The sequence below is a fragment of the Apteryx rowi genome, unplaced genomic scaffold (assembly GCF_003343035.1).
Source record: "Apteryx rowi isolate R43461 unplaced genomic scaffold, aptRow1 scaffold_444, whole genome shotgun sequence".
NCBI lineage: Eukaryota > Metazoa > Chordata > Aves > Apterygiformes > Apterygidae > Apteryx > Apteryx rowi.
The window spans coordinates 105,427-129,218 of record NW_020450699.1 but is presented as its reverse complement, the minus strand read 5'-3'; the positions used below and the strand labels follow the sequence as shown (position 1 = coordinate 129,218).

Here is a 23,792-nt window from a genome sequence, read left to right as displayed (position 1 = left end):
ATTGTAAAAAACTCAAATCCTTAGCTAGCCTGAGAATGAGAGGTTCCTCATGCCATTGACTAGATTCAAATAGCTAGTGTTAAGTCAAATACAGAAGATGAAGAGAGGTTCTCTACATTCCACATAGCATCACATTCTGTAACTGCTTTCAGACTGCTTTTCAGGCTTCCTCATAAAAATGATAATCTTATCATTTATATTTCATTGTTAAGGTACTATTTGCAAAAGCCCCAAAACAAGAACCATAAAAAATACAAGTTTTATGACTGCCGAAATCAGTGTCAAGGAGAATAATTTTGCACCTGGAAGTATTATTATATCACTTCTGATATTATGGAAAAGCTGGTCGGAGTTCCATAGTTATTATGACTGAATTTTGCAATAAAAGCAAGAATTCAGCTTCTTGAATTTACAAGCTGATGGATAAAGATTCTGTCCTGAAATCCACTAAAAATTTACAAATATATCTCATAATTCACCCAAATAAATAATCTGTAAATGAATTCTTAAAGGCATACATCAGAATCAGACTTTGTCATCACTCAAAAGAAATCACACTCCTCAAAAATTTTCTATATGCTCAACAGTTTCTAGCAAGACTTTACCACAAGAAATTAAGGGGTAGCTAAGCAAAGACACTAGTGATTTTTTAATTTTATTGTCCTGACTGTCCACATCACAAGTCAGGCCAACACCTCTGTTTTTTAAGTGGGACAGAACCAAAATGGTCTTATTTGTTTTACATATTAGAGTTTTATTATTTAAATGTGTCCGTAATATAAGAGAAGCTGGACTTGCATCAAGAGTTCTCATCAATGGATGACTCAGCTGCAGCGTCACAGCCAACCAGTGGTTTTATTCCCACTTGTCCCTATCCTCTTCTCCCACTGGGCCTACTTCTTCTCTACATTTGCTCCCTTCAATGCTTTCTTCTACTACTGTAGCGATGGAGCAGTTGTAAGATGGTCATCAGACGGTCGTATCAAGAGCATGCAATGTATTCTTTGTCTACACAGAAAGGATGGTTTATGGACTGTATGTTGACTGACTTCTTTTGTTACTAATTAGATGGTTCAACATACAGAATTTCTTCCATGTGAAGAGTCAAAGATAGGATTACTGCACTTGAGCTGATCTGAGTATGTTTCCAGGGAATAATTGATTTCACTTTTACATTTTTCTTTGGAAATGTTATCCAAATGTTAATAGCTTTTGCTGCAGTAGTTACTTTATTAGATTCTCCAGGCCAAGCACCTACGCAGTCTAGCAACTGGCAGAACAACAATGAAGCATCTGCTTTTCTGTTTTTCCTCTTCACATTATGTCAGATAAGTAGTGACTCCTGAAGCTGTTTGTGCTTCCTTTATGAAATTGGTAGAGTTTGCCAGAAAACAAGGACAAAAATCAATTACTACATGTTCTCATCAGACCTTAGAAGGCTGGAGGAATCCCTAATTTTCCTACTGTTGTGACTGGACAGAGCTACAATGACCAGTATCTACACATGGTAAATTTTGGTGAATGTAAACTTTTTCTTAATGACTTCTTGCAAAACTAGGTCTTGGAGATTAACTGATCAGAGCTCTAAGTCACAATGCTGTAAAAGTGCTGTATCTCATTACAGCCACAGCATGAATGAAGACCGTAACCAGACTGCACACATGCTAAGCAAGGTCAGTGAACATTAGAACATAAAGTTAAGAAAAGTTTTGGGATTTTAAAATCAGGCCTACTCACTGAAAAAACAGTACAACAAAGTCTTGTCTTGTCCAACTGATAGAAATCTCTTTCCAAAAGTAGCTGAGCTCATCTAGGCCCAATACTGCCATGACCAAAGCTTTCTGTACAACTGATTCATCACACAAGTCTTCTCAAATAAATACTCACAGGGAAGTTTTTTCCAAATAGAAAGTAATAATAAAAAAAGTGTAGGCAGACGGAGTAAATAAATATTACATTTGTGATTAGGATAGAAGTGCACTGACACAAATGTAACAGAAAGAAACAAAATATACAGTATTCACTGAATATGACTGGCTTTAAAATTGCTTTTGTTATAATACTGCTTAGAATAAAACAGAATTTAAGTAGTCCGCTGTTTTGATAAAACACTAGGGAAATATACTTTCACAAGACCTATGAAGAAAACTCGTGAAGACAGAAGTGGGCCGTGACTGGCAAACAAGTGAAGGAACTGGGAAAAGGATACTGAAACTTTCCACTTATCCACTTGAACCCACTAAGATGTGCTTGGATGAGATGACTGAATATCCTTCTTTCTCCTCTTTCCCCGTCTCCACTGTTTTTCATCTCTTTTTTTCATCTGTTCTCTGTTCTGTTTTTAAAATCTGCCCAAAACTTCTAGTGAAATCTGTCATGGATGTTTTCATCAGATTCAAGGTTAAAAAAAGTGAACAGATGTAATAATTTTATCGCAGTCCTTTGCGCATTTCTTCAACTTGTGTGCAAGAAATGTACTCAAAAAGGTGCTTTCCACAGATAGATCACTCTTGCATCTCAGTGTATGATCACATCTTCATTATTTTACTTTGTATCTAGTAGATTATTTTGTATACCAGAAATTCTGTCTTTATGCGCAACTCCTTAATGACACATTTACTAAAATACACAGCTGCATAATCTTCACATATACTGAGAAGTATACACTGTGTAATCCATATCTGAAACTGATGCAAGTACCCAGATATTTTTTACTGCTATTATTATTATTGAAAAAAGATGCTCAGCCTCTAAGAAAAGGGCAACATTTTTAATATCCTATTCTATAGAAATTAAATAAATATGACCTGCACAATCAGATCAGATGTTTAGCAATTCTGACATTCTGCTTGTGATCAAGTAGACATTTCCTTTTCTGTATGCATTAGTAAAACAACCCTGAGGCAGTTAAGCTATAGTTTTCATGGGAAAACAATTTAGAAAAGAATATTATTTTACTTTCTTTACAATATAATTTAACAGTCCAGAAATGAGAAAAGTCAGAACCATGAGTCTTGGATCTTATTCAGCCACGCACTAAAGAACAACCACTGTCCAATGCACTTCCATTTAAAGATACATGTCATAGAAACTGGGTCGAAAAGCAGAACTCAGTAAGGTAAACCCAGGAATGTTGGTTTATTACCCACCTCAGTTTCTGGTTATACTGCTTGACTTTTTCTAGTGAGGCTGCATTAATCTGAGCTTGAAATTCCTCTACGGAGACATTGTCTCTGTAATAATATCCTTCCATGCTCTCCAGTGCTATGAAAAGAAAGAGAAGAGAAAAATCAGTATTAAATATTTAGTATTCACTTTCTTTTTAGCTTTGTTCACAGCCTAGTGAATTACTTTTTAACCTTCAGGCTGCGACCTCACTGTGGATTGCTGAGCTGTTTCTGTATGTCATCAAATTCATACAGATCTTTCTTTAAGATTGCATTTATAATAAAAATCGTATTTCTTGCCCTGTGGAAAATATAAAGGCAAGAGCTAGTGTCAGTTCTGTTGCTCTAATTAAAGTACTTCTGCCCTGTGAATGTAAATGTGGTTTTTGGTTTTGATATAACCCTGGAAAAATTCAGTAAATGAACTAGGGTAGAGAAAAGAAAGGATTAATATACCAGCTATTTTCACAGACAGAGACGTGACAACTTCTAATGAAGCCTGATTTGGGGAGATGTGGAGTACTTGAACCTCTGTTTATTTCCACTGATAATCTGAATGGCTTAATACTTCTCTGGAACAAGTAAAGCAAAATGAAAAACTAGCATAATACTTTTAAATGCCCTATAAGTTCCTTTCCAGGGATCAGACACGTTGCTAGAGTCAAATACTCAACCTTGTCTGCCTTTGTTGCATTTATTTTACCAAAGGAAGGATAAATATTACTACAGGAAGTCAGGAACTAAACAAAGACTCCCATTAAAGATCATTGTTCTTCTCATAAAATCACCTTCACAGAAATTAAAAGAAGGAGAAAATGAATACACAACCCTTCCATTTTAGCATGCTCTTCCCTGCAACAGATTTCAAAAAAAAAAAATTATTAATAATTAAAATAATTAAACTTAAATTTAATTTAAATACTGAAGGATGCTAAACCTTTTCTTTACCCAAGCCACACCTAGTCTTTGAAAGATCTCATGAAAATTTGGACCTTAAAAATCAAGATCTTCACATAATCAGAGGTTGTTACGAGATTAACCTTATTATAAGTTGGAAACAGGATGTTGGTGAAATAGTTTTTTCAAAAAGGAGCAAAAAGATTTTAAAATTAGGAATATAGCCATTTTTTATAATACATGCACAGTCTAAGAATTTATCACTGTATCAGAAAATACAAGCAATAAGCAGAGTTCTGATGGAAACATGCTGCAGTCTTAAACCTTCAGCTGCACATAGAATATTAATTCTGCTTGTACTGCTTAATATGACCAATTAATAAATAATTCATTGGTTGTGAAAGAACATGCAAATTGCACTTCCCTTCTGTGCTTTCAAAGTTTGTAATTCTGCTTCTGTATAAAAAACATGAAGTTTCAATGATCAGACTTGCTTCCTAACTTCCTTGGTGCTAGGTCACACCAGAGAGCCCACAAAGAAATCCACTGGACTCCATTTATAATACCAGGTTAGCACAAACACACAGTTGATTATCTGTACTGCTTATTTTGCTGGCTTAAATCCAGGGTTATCCAATGAGATCACGCCCAACTCAGTCATCTGTGGGGACAGACTGGAGCATGCCATTCTGCCTCCACAGGCACTATGGGGCCACAGGGCTCTTGCTTGTCGGCCCTAGCACAGAATCCCAGAACGTGATTTGGCTCTCCCCTTTTTTGAAGGGCATAATGTATTTCTGCCCTATATATTGAAAAATTCTTTCATAAGGAAAACTTCCATTCAAACTGAAACATGTCTTCCACATTATTTTTGAATCCAAGTTAGGATGTTATAGTCTAGACATGTGGACAACTGGATGGGAAAAAACTGGAAGGATGGGCAGGCTCAGACGATGCTAGTTCATGAGACATGCTCTACCTAGAGACTTGTTACAAGTAAAACACCACAGGGAACTATACCGGGTCCTGTACTGTTCAATATCTTTATCAATGACCTGGAGGAGGTAACAGAGTGCACTCTTGTCTAGTTTGCAGCTCACACCAAATTTGGGGAAGCAGCGGATACACACAAGAGCAGGGCCACCATTCAGAGGGACCTAGACAAGCTGGAGGAATGGATTGACAGGAGCATTATGAAACTCAAGAAGGACAAATGCCAAGTCCGTTACCTGGGAAGGAAGAACCCCTGGCACCAGTACAGGCTGGGGATGGAATGGCTGCGGAGCAGCTTTGCTGAGAAGGACCTGGGGGTCATGTTATACACTGAGCTGAACATGAGCCTGCAGTGTGCCCTGACAGCCAAGAAGGCCAACAGCATCCTGGGCTGGATCAGCAGCAGCATAGCCAGTAGATTGAGGGAAGTGATTATTCCCCTTTGCTCAGCACATGTTAAACAGCATCTAGAATACTGTGTCCAGTTTGGGGCCCCACAGTAGAAGAAAGACATTGATCGTCTGAAGCAAGTTTATTAGAGAGCCGTGAAGATGGTCAGGGACTGGATCACATGCCCTATGAGGAAAGGCTGAGGAACTTGGGCTTGTTCAGCCTGCAGAAGAGATGGCTTTGGAGGAACCTAATAGCCACTTGCCAGTAACTACCAGGAGATCAAGAAGACGACAGAGCCGGGCTGGTAATGGTAAACGGTAACAGGGCAAGAGACAATGGACATAAATTGGATCAAGAGGGTTTCCAACCAGATATAAGGAAAAAGCTTTTTCACCATGAAGCCCCAGAGGTTATGCAGTCTCCACCCTTGGGGGGTTTCAAGACCCTACTGGATAAAGCCCTGAGTAACATGGTCTGATCTCACAGATGACCCTGCTTTGAGCAGGAGGTTGGACTACAGACCTCCTGAGGTCCCTTCCAATCCAAATTATTCTATGATTCTATGAAAAAAATAAAAAACATGTATGGATTCATTAAGAAGCTAAATAGTAATATTAAATACACTGAATTTTAAATAAAGGACTTTTTAATTAAAAATTTATTTATTGCCGAGATCTCAATTCTAATGTAAGAAAAGCAGAAGTCTGAATGCCAATAGCAACATCCTGTCATTCTAAGGCCCTGATCCTGCAAATGAGTGTCCTTTTGAACACATACCTTTAAGCAAATGGTTGTACAAATCTGTTTTTACAAGTGGAAGGATACATAAGATAGACTAGGTAAAGATTTCAAAACTGTAAAAAATGTGTACAATTCCAATCCTGCAAATATATAGACGTGTTTAATTTTAAGCATGGAGCTATTCAGAACATGACAGCATGAGTATACTGTAGGATCACCTGTAAAGGACAACACACTACACAGAATAGAGTAACACAGAAATATAAGTAGTAGCAGTAGACCTGCACTGACTTGTGACTTTGACAAACTACTCCAAAAACATGAACTTCTAAGTCTTCTATTTAAAAACATCATAAACCATTGTATTTTTAGGCAGGAAACAGCTTAGCTCTGTTAAATTGGAAAGCAAGGAGTCAGCTCAGAGAGGAATGGTAGCACTTACAGAAGTTTTCTCTCTTCGGAACTAATAAACTTCAGTTAAAGAAGGGGATCTACTGAGTTAGTTTGATGGCAGCTCATCCAAATCTTGGAGGAATGAAGTATAATCTTGGAGGAATGAAGTATAAGTATAATATTCACTCATTAACGAGGAAAAAAAGAAAAGAAGGAAATTAAATACTAGGATTTTAACTTCTTATCCAGGACTTCTTATTCTTGGGGTCTAATGGATTATTTTTAAGAGGGATCCTTGAAAGTAAAGAAATTTGATATGATAAAGCAAGAAGATAAAGAACTTTTAAATTGTTGAAAATTATTAAAAAGAAGCAACTTTAATCTTTGCCCTTTCCTTTAGCTCACTACAGAGATGCTCATCCCAAGAGTCAAATATTTGGGGCCTCTGGAAACAGAAAGAAAAAACAAATTCTGCAGAATAAATTCTGCAGCACACTGAATGCTCCACTCCTCCCCAAGAGGATCTAAACAACAAGTGTTTCAAGATTTCATTTGAACCAAGGTATTTTCTGTTCTCTTTCATGTGCTTTTATTGTTGTCTTCTCTACTGAAATATGTCTGCTGCTCAGTGCTCTCATTTTCCCCTATGGCTGAACTCAATCTTTTCAAAAGAAAAATCCATTGAAGTCTGTCTTTAATAGTATATTTAAATTCAGACTTTGGCCATTTTATTTTAAAAAATCATGTGCTTCAAGTTATGCTATTTCTTCTTCTTATTTTTCACTATTTCCTTTTACATCCTACTTACGCAGCATAGATCAAATCCTCCTCAAAATCTTCATTTGTATGTCTGACTTCTGCCTATTCCATGCAGACACTGGAAACTCACTGCAAGATACTGAGTACTGTCAGCTCCCTCCGAAATCAAAGGCGGCTCAAGGCAATCTGCACCTTGCAGGAGGCATTCACCATTTCAGTGAATCAAACTCCATGTTCCTGATGACTATAATGACACTGCAGCTAATGCAGGCTGCCTGCAATTTATGAACAGTCTGAGCATCAGTGCCAGTCATCACTTTGGTAATGTTTGCAGTTTCATAACTACAAGAGCCTGAAAAAGTTATTTAAATCTTCATAACATTTTAAAGAGACAGAATTCCCAGTCCTTATATTTGAAGTAACTAGAAAAGGGGTAGAGAAGGAGTTAATACTACATTATTTGGAACGCAAAATACCTTTAAAAGTGAGTTTCAAGGACTGACATCTGTCCACTAACATGCACACAGAACAAAACAATAATGAAGAGCATTTATTCTTTGGTGTCAGGATCATATAACAGGTATAAACTTAGAAATATATACCCATACCTCTATATTTCATTTAAAAAATTCTGTATTTCTTAAATTCCCATGTTAATTCAAAATTGGCATTAGAAATCCAAGTTAAACAGCATATTTAAATATGAGCACTATGCCCTTAAAGTTAAGAAGAAATTAAACAGAGTGAGTAATAAGGTTTCTACTGAGATTTAAGTGTTATTTGAAAGAATGGGAAACAAATCAGATTACCTTGTGAAAAAAGTACTGGGTGAATTTTAAATCCTCCTCCACTCTTTAACCTTTGAGGAAGCTGTTCAAAATGGTAAGTATCAAGGTAGAAGTAAACCTTCAGGGTTTGCCGGCTTCCTTCTGCTTGGTATGTGATTGGAACATCTAAGAATACAGTAGATGTTAAAATTTCATTAAAAGCAATGCTATTTCCTTTTCCAGAAACTGTTACACCTAAAATTCACATAGTCAGATTAACACAGATACCATGCAAACACTGCAGGCATAAAACTAATATATGGACTATTTTACGTTACACTCAGTGTTGCTGTGATCACTTCTGGCTTACTCATTTTCAGGGAGTAGAAAAACAGCATAAAGCACCAACTGCTGCAAAAATACTAAACAGGTAGTGTAGTCTGGCAATGTCCTAATTTTATTTCCCAATAAAACTGAAGAAACATCTATGTACAGTGCATGGTTTCAAACCACTGGGAGGGTAGCTTCATATGCCCTTGTCATGTGCATGACGTATAAGGCCAGTGTGATATATACTACTGTCCTCTCCACAGAGTAAATATCTCCCCACATTTGTCTGGCATAGGGCAAAAATAAATATACAGTAGCTGGCAGCATTTATTATTAAAATTGGGACTCAGCTCAGGAAACAAATGTATTGTTATAGAATATATATAAAATTATAAGAGCACAGTTCATCACACTTGACAGGCTGAATACCATAATACATCAGTTGGCTTAGAGTCCAGTGCAACTAGCAGTATCATTTTGCAATTACAATGATTTTCCAGCATACATTTTGTGTATTATGCAAGGTGATTAACATGTAATGACAATTAGCAAAAGTTGATGAAAATGTTCTGTTTAGCTAAATCTCTCAGAGGAAGAGAAGCCAGTCTAATTCAATTTAAGCTTTGTGTGTATTTCCTGTTTAAGCATCTTTTACATAAATGAGTCTCAGAGTCAAAAGTAGTAACAATAAAATCCAGTGATTTGTATTAATAATATTATGATATAGTTTTTACAATGTGTGCATGAATTATTTTGTATATAAAAAGAAAAGATGTCAAAGGAGTACTTTTCACATATTTTTGCTTATATTGATCATACAGAACCATAAATGGAAAAAACAAATTTGCCAGTGAAAGCTGCTTGTCTTCTGGAACCACGCAATCTGGATGATTGTGGTGGCAGCTCTTAAACTAAAGGAAAAGCAGAGTTTATGGAAATTCTAGAGCACATGGGATTTCCATTTATCTCTATTTTAACACAGACACATCAGATGGGAGGTATATAATTAGGCATATAATTAGCTCCCCATTAGGAAATCCTCCTGAAACTCCAGTTCTGTATTGTTACCTGGTTTGGCAGGGCTTCTTTCTAAAACAAAAACATTTAAAATGAAGAGAGGCCTTACTTGACCTATACACAAGTAAAAATGGCCTTATATAGGCCAGTTCCTACCTCACTACCAGCCCTGCAGTGACAACCCTGCCAGCACCTTAAGGGTAGGGCATGCTGCTGAATTCTTAGGAGCATAGGCAACCTCTCACTGGTAGTTGGAGGAGCTTTTTTTCTTCCAGTTTTACTTATTGCAGAAGTTCTCTCATGTGTGGTCTCAGTCCAGCAAGGGAATTGTTCTAAAAAAGTTTGATGTTAATCAGACACGCTTTGCTCCATTCCCAGGGGAGCTATGAGACTTAGGAAAAAACGTGGGGATTCTTGCTCACTATACAAAACTCACTGCAGGAAAATCTCCACTGGCCAAAAACTCATAAAAAAGCAGTGGCTGAAAATGAATAAAGGGTATGAACACCAGACTGTGAAGACAGTCCCTTTCTGAGATTAGGCTAAGCACTGGGATGAAAGGTTTAACATGTCTCTGATTGTCTCCACTACCAGGTCTCAGAGGAAGCAGCTTGCACAATTTAAAGCTATCCTAATAGCATTTGCCTCTTTCTAAACTATTCCAAGAACTTCTTTATGTTTCAGAAAGGAAGAGTGACATTAAAATGCATATAGTTTTAATGCTTCTCCATCTCATCTCAGCACCATTTCTCTAATAAGGCCTTCAAGTTGTTTTACACATGACTCTTCAATAACAGCTAGATATTCCAGGGACTTCCCTGATGCAGTCACATACTCCCAGTTGAAACTTCATTAAAACACTTTTTCCCTCTGAGGCTACAAAGTTGCCAGATAATGATTCTGCGTTAGCTGTATATTAGGAAATCTAGGGATATTAGGAGAGCTAAAGATCTACTAATATTCCATAACCCCAAATTATGTATCATTTCCAGACTAGGATATAACCTGTGGGAGGTAATGTTATGAGAAGAAAACATTAAAAATCTATAGCATGTTTCTGAGGAGTAAAATTAAGATATTAATTTTAATTACTCACTTGCAACTAGTGGTTCTGGCTCTGATTGTCTGAAGTAAAAAGTAACTTTTTCCAAGTCAAACAGTGCAACCAATGTATCTTCTAGCATGGCTTGCTCATCAGCCTAAAAAAAGGCAACAAATCACGAGAGAGCAGGATATAAAAAAAAACTACGGAATGTTGCACAATATTTCACTGATGCAGTGTATAACTTAACTCCTACATAACCAAAATACATTTGTTTCTATTGGTTTTCCACTTGTCCTTTTACTACTAGTCCAAGATTATTAAAGTGAATGTTATCATTTCACATAGTAATTTAATAAGTAATTTATAGTTACCATGACTTCTTGGGGCTTTTAATCAAATAATAGTGTAATTTTTCTTAATGTAAGATACTAGACTTAAGCAGCTTGTCTTTGATACCAAGTCTAGCTTGTGAACTAACACAGGGGAAATTTGAAAAACAAAAATTCATCCTTTTAGCAAATTTTTTAGAAATGCCAGTGCTTCAGCATTTCATTCATAAACAGACTGGAGTTCATCATGTCCATTCCAAGCATCAATAATTGAACCAGTAGCTCAAAAGTAGTGCAGATCAGAGTGATCTGCATCTACATCTACAAAACTGTAGACACAAACCAAGCAGCAGAAATGCCAATGTTCTGATTTGCCCATATGGTTCCCTTTGTGTAAAACCAAAGAGATGGGCAATCCAGCCTAATTTATCATAAAAACTTCAGGAAGTAAACTATTAACTTCTCAGGACACTTTACTGAATCTTAAAAAAAAAAAAGAAAAAAAGAAAAAAAAAAAGGAATACTCATCTACAAATATAGTTATCTTGAGTTAAATATGCAGAACAATTATAGCAGAAATCAATAATCACTTAAAGTAACTGTATTCCATACAGCCCTCCCCTAATACATTAAGCTAGGAAGAGCCAAATGCAAGTCTGAAGCATGTATTTTTCCCCATTTAAGAACTGAAACAGTAGGAAGGCAAAAAATAATAAACTAGCTGCCTATAAAATGAGAATAACCTACAGCTTGCTGAATTACAGAAGGGGAAAAAATGTGATTTTCCCCAATCTGTACAGTGAAATAGTATTCTCCCTCGTATTTCTGAAAAAGCAACTCTGCCTGAAATATTTTGTCTCCTGGTTCAATTTATCAAGTCTCTAGGGATAGGGCAGTGTTTTATCAGCAGAATAGTCTGAAAACTATTCAGTAACATGGGAAATCTTTGCAGAACTGCTCATTCTTTATTAAACTCTGGCCATAATGAGTTCAATTTCCTTCAAATGCCCTTGTTTAAAATAACATGGATCATTTGTAACCAAAATGGTGCTGAGGAGGTATTGAAAAAGTTGCCTTTAAATACTTTTCCCTTAGTTGAGAAGGGTTATCACTGAAGTAATTCAGAACTCCTGTGCAAATATATCTACAGAACTCAAAGTTAATTGTACTTTAAATTCAACAATGCATACTGATGGTGTCATATTAAATGAAAATAGCTAAGTGACATGGATTTTCATTACAAAGGAAGTCTCTAAAAACTTGAAAGAAAAAAGCAGAAGTATGCAATATTCTCCAGACAACAGTTACTTTGTGATAACATTACAACTAATACATGGCAAAACAAAGAGAGGCACCAGTCAAATCTACTCTTGAACTCCAAGAGCACCAACACCAGGACATGCTCATGTTCATGATTATAAAAAGCATCCAAATCTCAAGACATGAGCAGTAGCTTCCCTGACTGTGTCTTTTTCACATACTTCTCATGCAGATGAACAGCCCTCCTGTTTCTCACAGGCACTGACTTCAGCTGTTTTTAAGCTGCACACCATCTTGTCCTGTAACATCCTGTCCCACACAAGCCTAGGTAGCTACCTCAGCAGCCTGTGAGTCAGCTGCTCACATGAGCTCAGTCAATGCTCTGCAATAATACCACAGAATAATATTTTATATGATACTTAATTTAGAAATATTTTTAGTTTTATTGATCTCTTCTGCCTTAAAAGTTTATCAGGAAGACTTGTCAGCAATTGGCTGCTGAGACAGAAGAGGCAGGGAAAGAAGGCTGCTGATACTAGGAATATTGCCTGTCTTTTGTTTGAACATTCATACAATAAGATGTATGATTCAGTCATTAGTTTGTGATGTTTCCCATGTCAAAGCTTAGTCAATTAAACAATATGTAGACAGCCACGGTATTAAATGACTTAAAAGCTTAATGGTAGGAAGAAACACTAGTATGAGAAAACCATGTGCCAAATGCACAAAATCAGTTATTTTCACCGAATAACTCAAGAGGTAGAGAAGACTGCCACAGAGCAGACTGTGCAGACTGCTTTGCAGTTTTTCAGGTTAGCAGGAACCAATTTGGTACAAGAAGCAGCTTAAATAGCTGAAGAAGCTCTTTGGATAGCGGGGGATTAGAGGAGTATAAAATCATATCCCTTTTTTTATTGTTTTTTTAAGCCAAGACTTTGTCAAATCTTGTGAGGAAACAGCAGATCTCCAATTACCCTGTCAGACTACAAGGATTTGCTCTGAAAGAAGCAAAACAGACTAGCATATCTAGTTACTAGAGACACATAGATTTTTTTGATAAAAGAATAAAAAACAGGTATTTTATTTATCTTATAGTGCTGCTTATTGCAAACAAACTCTAGCGATCATGTAATATGACACTCATTCTTAGGGAACAATTATGACAGCTGTGGCAAATCTAGACTAAACTCAGTATCTGCTAACTCAAAATGAATATAATACTGTGTTTGTTGATAATGTATCCGTTTCCCATATCTGTAATTATCTGAATTACAAACTTCCCAAATAGCAGCTAATTAAGTAACAGGGTAAACACAAAGGATACAGAAAGTTCATATCTATTCATAACAAACTGTTTAACACTACCCCTATTTAGGGAACAAATATGGGCTATTGTAATTGCCACATTAGGATTCTTACCAGGTTGGGTGACAGCAGTGACTGGAAATGAAGGAGAACACCTGCATTAGCAATCTGTTCCAACCACCTTCTGCTGGCCTCCAGAGTCTCCATTTCATATTCTTTGTTGTTGTCAAACATCTGACTTAAGGCCACCATTAGCTGCTCTGAAAAAGCACAGACTGTGGCCACGAGACTCTGACAGAAGACCATGTCTCGCCTCAGTTGTATCTCGCTATCTGCAATGGGTAAAACAAAAGATGAAAAGCAAAGCAGAGATGGAGCAGAAGATTAATTAACAGCCAAGTAACTGGAATGGATTCTTTTTTTCTTTACATTTAAATGACTTGTTTTCTAGACAAAGTAAATTACACATTTACAGCCTAATGTTATTCCCAGTAAGTAGCACTCCACAAACAAAACTGTGGAATTTTCCACATTAAAATGCTATCATATAAATTTTAAAAATATATAGAAATGCATTTAAAATCTGAAATTTAAAGTACTTCTTCATAAACATGCATGTTTATACTGTTAATTTTAATGTACTTGCCATCAATTCTGTGTACTTTTGATGTTAAAAGGTGATGGATGTGAGTTAGATCTCTTTGCTGTACTGCAAGAACCAGCTAGGCACAAAAACATTTACCTTCCACAGGAAAGCAAGAATAGTCAGAAGCTTTTAATATGACTAGGTCACCTGGTCAGCTCTATACCACCCTGCCAGGTGGGCAGAGCTGGTGAGGACTGCTTGGTGTAAACTGCAGACAAGGAACATGGGAGTGTTGCTAACCAAACACAATCTATCTAAATATAAATATAATATGAAATATATAAAATAAGCACAGAGCAGCACCACATATACAGGGAGCAGCAGAGGTTTATGGAGTCAGGAAAGTCCAAGACGGGTCCAGAGGTAGAAGACAATGGAACCATTAGCAGCTGATTGAAAATAGATTGACCAAGGACTAGGTAACCTATCCATTTATTCTGAAGGGCACAGGCATATGATTAGCTAAAAGTCAACAGAGTTAGAAAAGGGAAACAGAAGAAAACAGCGAACAGGTAACTGAAGGTCCTGGGACATTCAGTTCCTTGGAGAAACAGCCTGCTAAGCAGGCTGAGAACCAGAATCTGGCTAGTAGTAGATCTTCCTTCAAAACTCATCCTTAAGGGGGTGTCACCAAGACTCCTTGATTGTTTGCTCTTTCATTAGCACACAGAATCTAGTGCATCAATGCTTAATGAGTAATTAGTTAATTAGCTACAAGCATGTCTTTTCATAACATGAGGGCTCTGAAGGCTGATAAAGGAACTGGGTACATCTGCAGGCATTTGTTTCCCACAGAATAAGAGGATGCGCACTTGAAACAACCAAAAGTAAACCACCACAACACTAATGTCCTCGCATTAAAATGAGTTCAAAATCCAGCTCCTAATTTTATTGCTCTGACCCTTTTAATTCTCAAAAAATAAAAAGCATGAATTTTTACCATTTTGTGCTCTCTTAGGTAGAAATATATATGTCAAAAAGGCTGTTAACAGATTTTTTTCTGATACATTGAAGTTGCAGGTATTTCTCACTAGTACCAGTGAGAGCAAAGGGCAAAGGAAAACTGGTTTCATTAGGATGAAACAAAGGTCCTTTTCTATTCTCAGTAAAGCACAGAACTATGATGTTTAATATTCAACACTTCCTCCTTCTCCCCATTGCTGAAGGTCTTCAAGTATTTTCGTCATTATGAGCTGTTAGGCAAATGTAAATCACAGATGGTAGAGGTAGATTTAATCTTTTTCAGAGCAGAGGGGAAGATTAGAGGATATCAAGATCTTTCCAAAACCTAAAATTTTTGTCTTTTCTTTTAGATTCCTTTGCCTGCAAGAGGCTTAGCTCCCTTTCTATCTTTTGTATGGAGCTGACAAGACTGTAGATAACTGGATAAGTCAATAGAAATAATTCTGTACTCACAAAATTAATACTGACTTTAAAATATATCCTTCTCTTGGACTGCAAGTACTTTTTAAAGCAACTCCACTCCGTCCTTTTTCCTTCTGAACTCTACTTTCAGTTTTTCTTCAACTATTAGTAATTCTGACCACATTTTTGTCATCACTTTGATCCCATCTGCCAACCTCTCTAAGCATACTCTTCAGGATCTTGAGAATATTTTCCACAGATGGTGTAATCACCACTACTTCTACACTGCGACTCATTGTTTTTTATTTTGATCATTGAAATTAACCTCTTTCTCCAATCTCAAATTCTGTAGAATCCAGTATTTACAGATTTTTTACCTTTAAAAATGCTGCCATCTTCAAAAATCGCACTGGGTTCTCCATGGTCAAAAAAATCTTTCCAACATCATAGCAGTGCTCAGGGATTTGAGCCTGACACATTCTCTCACCTCACTTTGCTCAATTTTACCTCTATTTTTCTAACAGCATCTGGCTCATGGTACGCTCCTCTGTCTTGCCTGCTTCTGAAGCAGCTCTCTAGCATCCCTAACACCTCATTTCCAGATCTCATCTAATACTACTTGAACATGAGATCCTGAATACAAGAGCAATTTGTGATCTTTTTACAAAAAGATTTTATACAAAATAAATTACAGAATTTATGAACCTAGGCTAGCCATATAAATAGGAAAGTCAGCCTTAAAAAAAAAAAAAAAAAACAACCATGCCTGGGGTATTTTGTTGGGTCATCTCTTATTTTAAAACCTCTGAAGAATTACTAATAACTCTTAGAATAACTAGAATAAACCTGACAAGAAAGAAACGTTATGCTTTCCTTTATACAATGTTGTGATGTGTCCTAACAAAGTCATGTACATTCATATGGTGGTCAATGGTTACATTAATCAGCTTTTAGAGTCAAACGTGACCGCTTACTTGGGCACTTATGCATCTGCAAAAGCTGTAGAGAATCTTCTGCCATAAGCATTATTTTCTAAATACTGAATATTTACTGCTACTTACTTTGCAAATGCACAGCACATTTTGTATAGTTAAAGCCATATGCTGCATGAGGTGATGGAGTAATACACAGGATACCCGGGCCCCTTCCAGAAAGCAGTGACTTTTAAAAAATATTCTGGATTACATTATATTGTCTTAGATAAAATGAAAAGGATTGAAGGAAAGATATTGGTTAGAAGAATAATGCAAGTCTGGAAATATATGGGAATAAAGAGAAAAAAAAGATAATAAATAGGGAAGGGCTCAAAACCAAAAAGACAGCAGAAATGTTATGCACAAGTTCAGTTATTCGTCAGCTAAACATAGCTAAACCCCCCCAAAAGTTCACTTCCCCTCTCCCAAAATAAACAAGTTGAAGGCTGCCTGTAATCAAAATTACCTGTATACTCAAGAAGTGCCAAGAGTATCCGTGCCTTCACCTCTTAAAGAAAAGAGAAGACATATTGAGAACATAGTAAAAAGGATATCACCAACATAACACATTTCAGTGTCATCATAACTCATTTTCAGTTTCTCATTTTGCATCAGCTTAACTCCAACTTCTTGGGTAGTCTCTCCTGATTTATACTTACAAAACAGTAATGAGTCTCCATTTCACATAATTTTACATGTAACTGGATAAAATTGGTAATAATCAAAAGCACCAACCCTGAGAAAAGAACTACGAAGAAGCAGCTGCTATCTCAGAGCACCTCTGTACCAGGTGGCCAGTGCTAACTCACATATGAAGAATCCTAGTCTTAAAACTTTGAAAAACAAGGCCTATTTTCACTGATTTCCCCACGACCACTCCAATTCTTTTTTTTTCTGCTTCATACTTAAACCAAATTATCCTCATGTTAACGTATATCACAACATCTAGGAAAAATACAACTGCATTTTCACTTTATTCTCGGTCTTCGGAATTTTATTTTCTTGAACAAACATTTGGTTTCACTTAACAATTGATGAACTAAAGTAGTACAGAGTTAGCAAACATCTTAATTTAGACTGACAAAAGCTTGGTTTTGTAGCTCTTTAAAGTGCTTTAATAAAAGCAGTATGACACATGCAAAATAACCCCCATATTTTCTCTTTGTTTTTTTCTTCTTGAAGTTTACAGGAAAGGACCTTTTCATGTAATAGTTATTTCATTCACCCGAGTAGTAAAAACAATTTCCAAAGCAGCATGCAAAACAAAACCCTTGCTTACTACTACACTGCTTGTATGGACAGAATGACACTTTTTTTTTTTTTTTTTTAAATCAGGACACCAAGCCTTTATACAGTTCCTGTGAATAACTTTTCCATGTAATTCAGGGTAGCTTTTAAAAATACCTCAAGCTTTCTTTGACTCAAAGATTGGTTCTTTGCTTTACTGTACCTTTCTGTTTGTCTCTTTTACCAGGGACAACACCAAACTGGGGGTAGGGGAAGTAGTCAATAGGCTGGAGAGGACCTACTATTAACAGGGATTTTGATAGGACAGGACAGGAACCTGAAGAAGTTCAACACAGGCAAGTGCAAAGTCTTCTATCTTGGATGAAATAACTCCTTGCAACAGTAGAGGGTGGGCACTGGCTGGATAGAAAGCAGCCTTGTAGAAAAGTCTTGGGGCTCCTGGTGGTCAAGTTGGAGCCAGCAGTGCACCCTTGCAACTTGAAGGTGTCTGCATCCTGGCTGCATTAGCCAGCAGGTTGAGGGAAGTAATTCTTCCCCTCTGTTTGGTATCAGAGTACTCTGGAGTACTGTGCCCAGCTTTGGACTCCCCAGTGTAAGAAAGAGTGACATACTGGAATGAGACCAGTAGAGCCCTTTGAAGATGGCCAGGGGACTGAAGCACATGCCCTATGAGGGAAGACCAAGAGAGTTGTGCTTGTTCAGCCTTAAAAAGAGAAGGCTCAGGGAAGATCTTACTGCTGTCCACGACTCCCTCATGGAAGGATGGTGGAAAAACAGAGCCAGACTCTTCTTAGAGATGTACAGTAGAAGAAGGTGCTGCAACAGACAGGCTGGAACACAGAAAATTTCAACCAGATATAAGGAAAATAATTTTTAACATGGGTGGTAAAACACTGGAACAAATTGCCCAGAAAGGCTGTGGAACTGCTGTATTTTGGAGTTACTCAAAACTCAACTGGGCAAGGCCTGAGCAACCTATTCTAACCATACCTGCTTTGAGCAAGAGGTTGGACTAGATGACTTCTGGAGGCTCCTTCCAACCTACACAGGACTCACTGATTCTGTGACTATCAGCAAAGCCACGCTGACTTTAGAACAAGACTTATCTTAATGAATATATAATGCAGCCTAAAATAATCACAAGAACCAGGCAGCTGTTCCAAAAATTACAAATATATTTATTAGCTTACCGAAATACAGAAGTCCTTAGAATTGTCAAGTCAAATTCAAGACTAGACTATCTTACAGCTAGAATAGTAAGATATATTCCTTTGACTCTCCATCCCTCTATGGTTATGGTCTACTCAGCAAAAACCCTTACACAAATGAAACAGTAAGCCTGTTGAGCACACCGTCCACCACCAGGTAATTTAGATGTCTGAATAATCATACCCATTAGCAATGGTGTCCTTTGCCTTGTCTCTTTGTTCCTATCTTGGCACCTCTTGTTTAAATAAGTCTATGTTTAAATTTTGGGGAGCTTTCAGGATGCTCCTTCTTCAGAGTCCTATGCAGCTCTCAATAAGCTTGTCTATAGGTCAAGACTGACTACTGCAAAGTAAACTAACTCCACAAGAAGTGACATGTTTTGCACTTTTAACCAGCTCAGTTCTCTGAACTGGCTTACCATAGATTTAGACAAGGTTAGTGCCAGCACAAAAGAAAGGAAAGGAACACACGCATCTGGGGTCAGGTTAGAAGGAGACACAGCTGTTCATTTTGGTGGCAGCTAGTCACTAACCAGGTACTTTAAAACCTAAACTCTAAGGACAGGCAGATTAAAAAGCCACTATAATCTTAAAGAGTGGCAAACTTCCAGCACATCACTTATTCTACAGTAACAGCTATAAGAAGACACCACTACTTCACATAATTTCACATCTTTCCGCTCTTTCCTTCATACACCCAATATTCTCTGCTCTCCTGTTCCAAGCCCCATTCAACAGACCAGCAGAACCAGTTTGGGTTATATGGACAATAGGACAATTTGGTAATATGTTGCCTTCTGCTAAACCTAATATAATAGGTTTGAACTATGAAACAATATCTACATCTCAGATGATGGAAGTGACATTAGAGTTGACTGTATCAACAGTACAGTTTGGATTTTGCATATACTTGAACATACTTATAAAAAGCCAGAATCTTCCCCCAAGGTGGTCACTAACATTTGGTGACTAAGCTTAAAAAAGAATAAAACCTTCAGTCCTGATCTTCAACCATGCCATATACACACTGCAAAAGGAACTGGCAGTGCTCTATACTCTGAAACTCAGATCCACAGTATCTCAAATACTGTGAAGAACAAAACACACAAAATTAGAGATTACTCATGAAAATTGTCTGATGATAAGTCTTTGCCTTAGCTTTCTGTCATTTAAAAGAAAACTTAGATTAATAGATACCTAGAAATTAGTACCTTGGGTTCTTGGAGTCTGAACATTTGGCTTAGTAACTGAAGATACAATATGGGAATTTTGGGGTTCTTTTACCTGAAGAATTCAGAAACATTGAGGCTATTACTTGCAGCTCATTTTAAATGAAATTTGTTGGATTTCTAATTTCAAAAGTATTTGAAGTATCTATAAATAATGATCTCCTGGTTATTGGAAAATTACAGGAGAACGCAGCTCTCCTTTATCCTTGCTACAACAGTCTTCTCCATTTCAAAACACATCCCTAGGCAAGAGAGTATTTTAAGTTATTTGTATCAGTAGTGATTTATCTGGGGTTAGAAAAGAACCTTACATGGTTTCTGTCAGTCATTCATTTTTCAACAAATTCCAAATGCTATGGAAATTTTCACCCCTTCTTGCTACATGTTGTACAGAATAGAATAACCCACTAGCAATTTCTCTTTAGATCAGATATGATCTATAATGCAAAATGACTTCAAGTTTTTTTCATCTTAAACATTTTTCTCATTTACTCCTTTTTTCTTTTCTTTTTTTTTTTTAATAATAATAAGACTTGAGGTGCATTTTTATTATGTTGAAATATATTTTTATGGCCTTACTGACTGAAAGGCTCCTTCACTCTTTACCACTAACCTAAATTAAAACACATGTTGATTTTATCAATTATATAATATTACCTCTTTAAACTTAACATAATTGTGCTAGCAAAACAACTGTACTTCCTCATGCAGTCACATAAAGTCATCAATATCCAAAAGCTGTCCAGAAATTTGACTTGCTCTAAAACTCCTCTTTTTTTGACCAAACATCTTACCATTTTTTTCCCCCTTTGGAAAAAAACTATAGAAATTTGTTTTCTTCTTTGCTCTCCTCACACCTCTCTCCTTTTTACCTCTAGAACATACCACTGTCATTTCAGAACTCGGACGTAGCATTATAGTCTACTTCATCCTCCACTCCCAGTTGCATACAACTTGTCAGTATGATGGCCATCATCATGTTTTTGTTTTTCTTCTGAAGGGTCCCTTTTTTCCATCCTTATTGCTGATTATTCTGGTTCCTACTCTAGTCATCCCTCAACTTTTCTCCCCATGCTTTCCAATTTTCATGTTACATATTCTCATGTACATCCAAAATCTGGTAGCTACATTATTCTTTTTCTATTTGGTGACTTCTGAATTCCTGCTCTCTCCTGCAACAAAATCAAGCAGTCCATCTTCAAAGATCTGTCTCTGCCAACAACTTGTTTTTTTCTCTCTTGATTTAACAATTTAGTAGGCCCCGTCACTCCAAAAAATAACTTTCATCTTTTGTTTAACTATTTAGCTCCAGATAAATCTTCCCAGGATTTGTATATTATTTCATCAGAGACACCTCTATCAACTTGATTAGCCTTTTAGGGCTGACTTTTACTGTAATCATAGTGGACTTTTCCTTCTCTAATGACATGGAACGGTAAATGTAAATGAGACAAAGCAACCTCCACATATGTTTTAGTTTACTGTCTAAAGAGGGTTCCTTTTTTTAAAATTCTGTTTGAACCTTCATGACATGTTTTATTGTTCTCCCAATTCCAATAATAATTAAAAAAAACCCTGTCAAACCAAAATGATCATTCTCAAGGCATTTTGAGCTTTCCCATTTCTTCATACTTATTAAACAAAGTACATTTAAAAACACTTAAGATCTAGGAATTAAATGTGTTATTTCTGTGGGGCTCCCAGGTCTCCGTCTGCTTTAAATCAGTAATCAGTCTAATTTTTTACCATATATACTACTAGGCAACAGAACAATAAGAAATTACAATAGCCGGTGAGATTTCTATGAAAATAAAAATGAGTCAGTTTTCACTAAGGAGATACATTTACTGAATTGACTTAAGCATTCATCAATAATGGTTAAGCATGTTTAGAACTACTGGAGGTTTTATTTACAACAAAAAACTTTTTTACGTGGTGACCAAAGTTGTATCTGTGGTCTCCTTTGCCTGCTTCTTCTTCCTAATATAAGAGACAAAAATATCTCCTTTCCTCAAATATGAAAATACTGACTTTTTACTTAGAAGAATCTTCATGTTTACTTCAAAAGGCTTTGAAAATCCCAAGACTTTGTACAACATGCTCTAAGAGTCATCAGCCCAAATAAGCAGAAAATGGCCACTAATTTGACTGTTTCTTCTGAATCTGGTAAATTAGACAGGGAAAAGAGGGATGTCAACTGCTGTACCTTGTGTCAGGCTGTCAGCCAGAAAGAGCTCAGAACAGTACTAGGTCTTCTTCTAGGTACCCTGACCATTTGTGGAGACAATATATAGGGCAAAAGTAGAAAGGAGAACACAAGAAATGCAGCTCTGAAGGGAAAGTTCAAGCACTAAAGCATTTTTAGCCCCGCTTGCTTTGTGCTCATCTGATTTCAGTTAGATCCAGCTGCTGGTTGTGTCTCAAGTTTAATTTAGGCCTAAGCCTGTCACAGCCATCTCCCAAAGTTGCCTGAGGGGGCCATTTCTGCCTTGAATCTTTTCAGTACTGAATTAGATATACCTGTTCCAGACATGCCTTGTAAACTAAGGCTTGAGAAGCAGTTCTTCAATTCCCTTCTCCTGGTTCTGTTTCACATTATTTGGGCCTGGGAATCCACAAAAACCTTGGCTTTCAAGTATCCTTTACATCACGCCAACTCCTTCATCACACAGACAGATCAAAATTGCAATGATGATTTGGATCATGATCCTCCAGAGTACTGGAAGGGAAATCAAATTGAAGTAAAAACTACAATAGAAAAAAAAGCTATAAAGACTGACAATGGGGAAGAAGTAGCCTCAGATGAGAATTTTACATCTAAAGCTGCATATTTGATTAAGTAGATAGCACAGAAAGCAGTGGTTGGAAATCTCTGACAAATGGTCAGACGCCATGGATGGATAGAGAGTGCCAAGAATATTTAAATTTGGCAGAACTGTTGCTCCAGATAAAGCTGGAGACCCAGTGATGAAGGAGGGCAAAGGAGATTGTGTTGCTGTTCTTGAACAGCACAAGATTAACACATTTTAATATTCAGATCTCTAAACCGTGACATCTTTTGCAAGCATGACAGCTGCAATAGACTCAGTTAATATAATTTATTAACAAGAGAAAAACTTTTCATTATCTTAATTTCCAAAACATTAGAAAATGTCAGCAGTTTTATTGTTCAGTAAACGTCAGGATCCCTTCCAATAAATATCACCACTACATTATAGCAGTACTGTAACAAGAGAAGTTTTGTATTACAGAGAGGCAGCAGATCATTTGGAACTTGCTGAACTCTCCTATGATATTTTGTGGTGGATTTAAAACAAAATTTATTTGAATGACTTGAGCTCAATATGAGAGTATAAAACCAATGTTCAAATGGGGTAAGTCTATTAATGCTATTTATGGCACACAAGGTATGCAAAAATGGCCTGTTAAGCTTCAGAGGGCTATTAAAGGGGTATAAAGGACCACTAAAGAGACACATTTTCATTCTTTCCTAACTGTGAAAGAAATGATTAATACTTGAATATACTTGAAACCTATAATATATAGGTTTAGGTCAGAGTTGGACTTTTAGAAAAAAGGATTCAAAAATTTTTGGTTTTCACTCAGTGACAACCATCACTAAACTAAAATAGGTATTCTTAGATCTGGAGAGTCTACCCACTGTGATCAACTCCAAAAATAAGAGAGATTTTTGTGTTTGTTATTATAATTTTCTAACCCAGGGTC

General features: G+C 36.7%; 1 protein-coding gene across 1 annotated transcript in view; it reads right to left on the bottom strand.

Annotated features, from left to right (window-relative positions):
- PREX2 (phosphatidylinositol-3,4,5-trisphosphate dependent Rac exchange factor 2) overlaps window positions 1–23,792 on the bottom strand; it is a 142,057-nt gene that overhangs the window by 44,196 nt on the left and 74,069 nt on the right. The window contains exons 31-35 of the mRNA XM_026076953.1: window positions 16,848–16,889; window positions 13,511–13,728; window positions 10,554–10,656; window positions 8,153–8,296; window positions 3,150–3,264 (exon numbers count right to left, since the gene is read on the bottom strand). Of these exons, the coding sequence (XP_025932738.1) occupies window positions 3,150–3,264; window positions 8,153–8,296; window positions 10,554–10,656; window positions 13,511–13,728; window positions 16,848–16,889 (622 nt within the window). The remainder of the gene's footprint in view (window positions 1–3,149; window positions 3,265–8,152; window positions 8,297–10,553; window positions 10,657–13,510; window positions 13,729–16,847; window positions 16,890–23,792) is intronic.